This window comes from Humulus lupulus, chromosome X (assembly GCF_963169125.1).
Source record: "Humulus lupulus chromosome X, drHumLupu1.1, whole genome shotgun sequence".
NCBI classification, from domain to species: domain Eukaryota; kingdom Viridiplantae; phylum Streptophyta; class Magnoliopsida; order Rosales; family Cannabaceae; genus Humulus; species Humulus lupulus.
In genome coordinates, this window is record NC_084802.1 from 97,157,143 (window position 1) to 97,159,798 (window position 2,656).

A 2,656-nucleotide genomic window follows, 5' to 3' on the forward strand; every position below is an offset into this window, starting at 1 on the left:
GAGCTGCAGGAAAGGTTACATTTTTCTGGTTATAAATTTGTTACTTTATGGTTTCAAAATTACCACTTTATATTAATTATTTTAGTAAACTTATTTCCATTTTAAAACTTAATTTCATTTTTAAAATATTTTAAACATATTTTAACCATTTAAACAAAAACAAGTTTTGGTTACTTGTGAAAAAGCTTGAGCCACTAAATGATTAATTCAAGTGTGATGCATGCAAATCAATTCACAAGACTATAAACCATAACTAAACCTTAGGTACACTTGGAATCTTTGTGGCTCTTTTATGTCATCTTGAAATTCATTTGATTGTTGGGAAGCTTTAATTCCATCTTCTTGACTTGTGTATTTGCTTAATAAACATGATAAATGCTTTGCTTCATCTGACTCATACAGTTTATATTAAAAACTTTCTGCAGGTAAGGGATTTTCATATTGCAAAAAGGGAAGAGGATATCGGTTACTATGCTGGTGCAATTGGTGAGCTTATGCTATGACTATTATGGCATTATTATTTTTTTTCTTACTTTTTTAAAAACCCATCTAACTTTTTATAAAACATATTCTTTGATGACATCGATGGATCATTTTTGCACAAATGCACTTAGATAGGCTGCTTATGTTAAATTTCTTTTCTTTTCATTTCTAGGCATATGCTTCAGAAATTTGCCGGAAAGAATATCAAGCTTTGGGAATGTCAATAGTAAGAACCTTTGTTCTCTTGTGTTTAAATTTCTCCCTCGCCACATTTGGTATGTGATATAAAAAGAAGAGTAAATTTCTCAGATTAGCACAGCTTGGGGAATTGCATTAGTCATTGGTCCAGCTCTTGGAGGTTTCCTTGCACAGGTATATTGAATATGATACTTGTTGTCACACTTATGTAACATATCATGTGATTATTATTATTTTTAATGAGTTTGTACAAATATGTAGCCAGCAGAGAAGTTCCCAGATGTGTTTTCTAAGGAATCTCTGTTTGGGAGGTAATTAAAATAATTTATGTATTTTAGATCTGATTTTATTACTTTTGTTCATGTATCTAATTTGTAACTTTAAAAAATTATTTGATAGGTTCCCCTACTTCTTACCTTGCTTGTTCATATCAATCATTGCACTGGTGATAACTATTCTATGCTTTTGGCTTCCGGTATGTTCATGACTCTATTTTTATTTTTTATTTTTTTTTATTATTATCACACTACATCATCTCTAAAAATACTACAACATGGTATAGTGTTATGAAATATTTCCTTGATTACATTTGTGACAATTTCATACTGCAAACGGAAAAGGGAATTTATTTGGATTATTTTGGTAAAAGACCCATATCATATTGTGATCTTTTAGCTCTAACTATAAGAGTATGTGGTTTAGATGTTGTTTGATCTGTATCGTGAAAAACTATGATGATCTTGGTGGTACTAATTTTTCATAGATGGAGTTTCTCATGCTTTAAGCTGCTGTGGTAACTCTGACATGCATAAATAATAAATCTGTCATGGTTCATGTAATTCTGTTGCTATTAATTTAGGAAAAATTACCAGAGAAGCTTGAAACAGTTGGTGCATTTCAAAAGCTGCCCATGGTGATGCAATCTTTTGATATTCTTTACTCAGCAATAAAGAAGGCCAAGAGAGTTTCTCCAACTAAGGGTAATTGTTTTGGGTGGTTTCTTGTTGACATAACTGCACATAAAGGGATTAGATGGAACATTGGTAGTTGAAGTTTTTAGAATAAAAAATATATTTCACTAACTTTGTATACATTTCTTGTTTAATATTTGGTGATAATAGAATTTGATTGTAGTATAAACTATCATGTAATATGATTTTGTAAGCCGAGTAGATTAAATATTGAAATTATATTTTTGAGTAATTAATAAAAAATTATTTTGTTGTATTTTCTTTTGAAAATTTTGAAATCTAGTATATATAATACATTTTGGACACTCAAAGGGATATATTTTTTCTAAATCAAAATGAAAATTGTAGCTGCATTTTTTTTTAAAAAAAAATTACTTTTAAGGACATGCAAAGTGAGTCCTAAAAAATTACTTAAAGCACTCAATCAGATTTTTTAGGACTCGCATTGCGAGTCCGAAAAACATTCTTTTAGGACTCGCAATGCGAGTTCTAAAAACTTAATTAAAGGCACTCAACCAGATTTTTTAGGACTTGCACCAGATTTTTTAGAACTCGCGTTGCGAGTCCTAAAAATGTTGAAAACTTAATTAAAGGCACTTAACTAGATTTTTTAGGACTCGCAATGCGAGTCCTAAAAACCTTAGTTTTTAAGGCTCTCAAATAGAGGACTCGCGCCCCGCGAGTCCTAAAAACTTTTTTAGGACTCGCAATGCTAGTCCTAAAAATCCTTTTTTGTAGTAGTGGCTACAAAATCAAATATTGTATATCATCAATACAAGAGTGATGACCACTTTGAGTCAACAATATCCCATTTTTTTATGGTAGCAAATATATGATTATTTGAAATGGAATTAAAATAAATTTAAACAATTAAGCATAAGATCCCTCTTAAATTATGCACATAAATATATTTTTACCTTTCATACTCTCTCCATTAATCATATAATTAAAACAATTTTCCCCTTAAAGCAATATGATTAAGTATGCGTAAATAATCTATATAC

The 2,656-nt window shown here is 29.8% G+C and overlaps 1 protein-coding gene across 1 annotated transcript; it reads left to right on the forward strand.

Annotated features, from left to right (window-relative positions):
• The first annotated feature begins 368 nt into the window (after positions 1–368).
• On the forward strand, positions 369–1,884 carry LOC133806081 (protein ZINC INDUCED FACILITATOR 1-like). Its single transcript, XM_062244216.1, has 6 exons — positions 369–425; positions 656–709; positions 793–855; positions 943–992; positions 1,081–1,156; positions 1,541–1,884. Exons 1-6 carry the CDS (start codon positions 369–371, stop codon positions 1,730–1,732), a joined length of 492 nt encoding a protein of 163 aa, XP_062100200.1. The 3' UTR covers positions 1,733–1,884.
• Positions 1,885–2,656: the final 772 nt, after the last annotated feature.

What these genes read in the sequence shown, in the direction of transcription:
- LOC133806081 (XM_062244216.1), top strand. Translation starts at nt 369, where the DNA reads ATGATAAATGCTTTGCTTCATCTGACTCATACAGTTTATATTAAAAAC. An exon ending in AAGGAATCTCTGTTTGGGAG is followed by an intron (nt 993 to 1,080) that starts GTAATTAAAATA and finishes ATTATTTGATAG; the next exon opens with GTTCCCCTACTTCTTACCTT. An exon ending in TTCTATGCTTTTGGCTTCCG is followed by an intron (nt 1,157 to 1,540) that starts GTATGTTCATGA and finishes CTATTAATTTAG; the next exon opens with GAAAAATTACCAGAGAAGCT.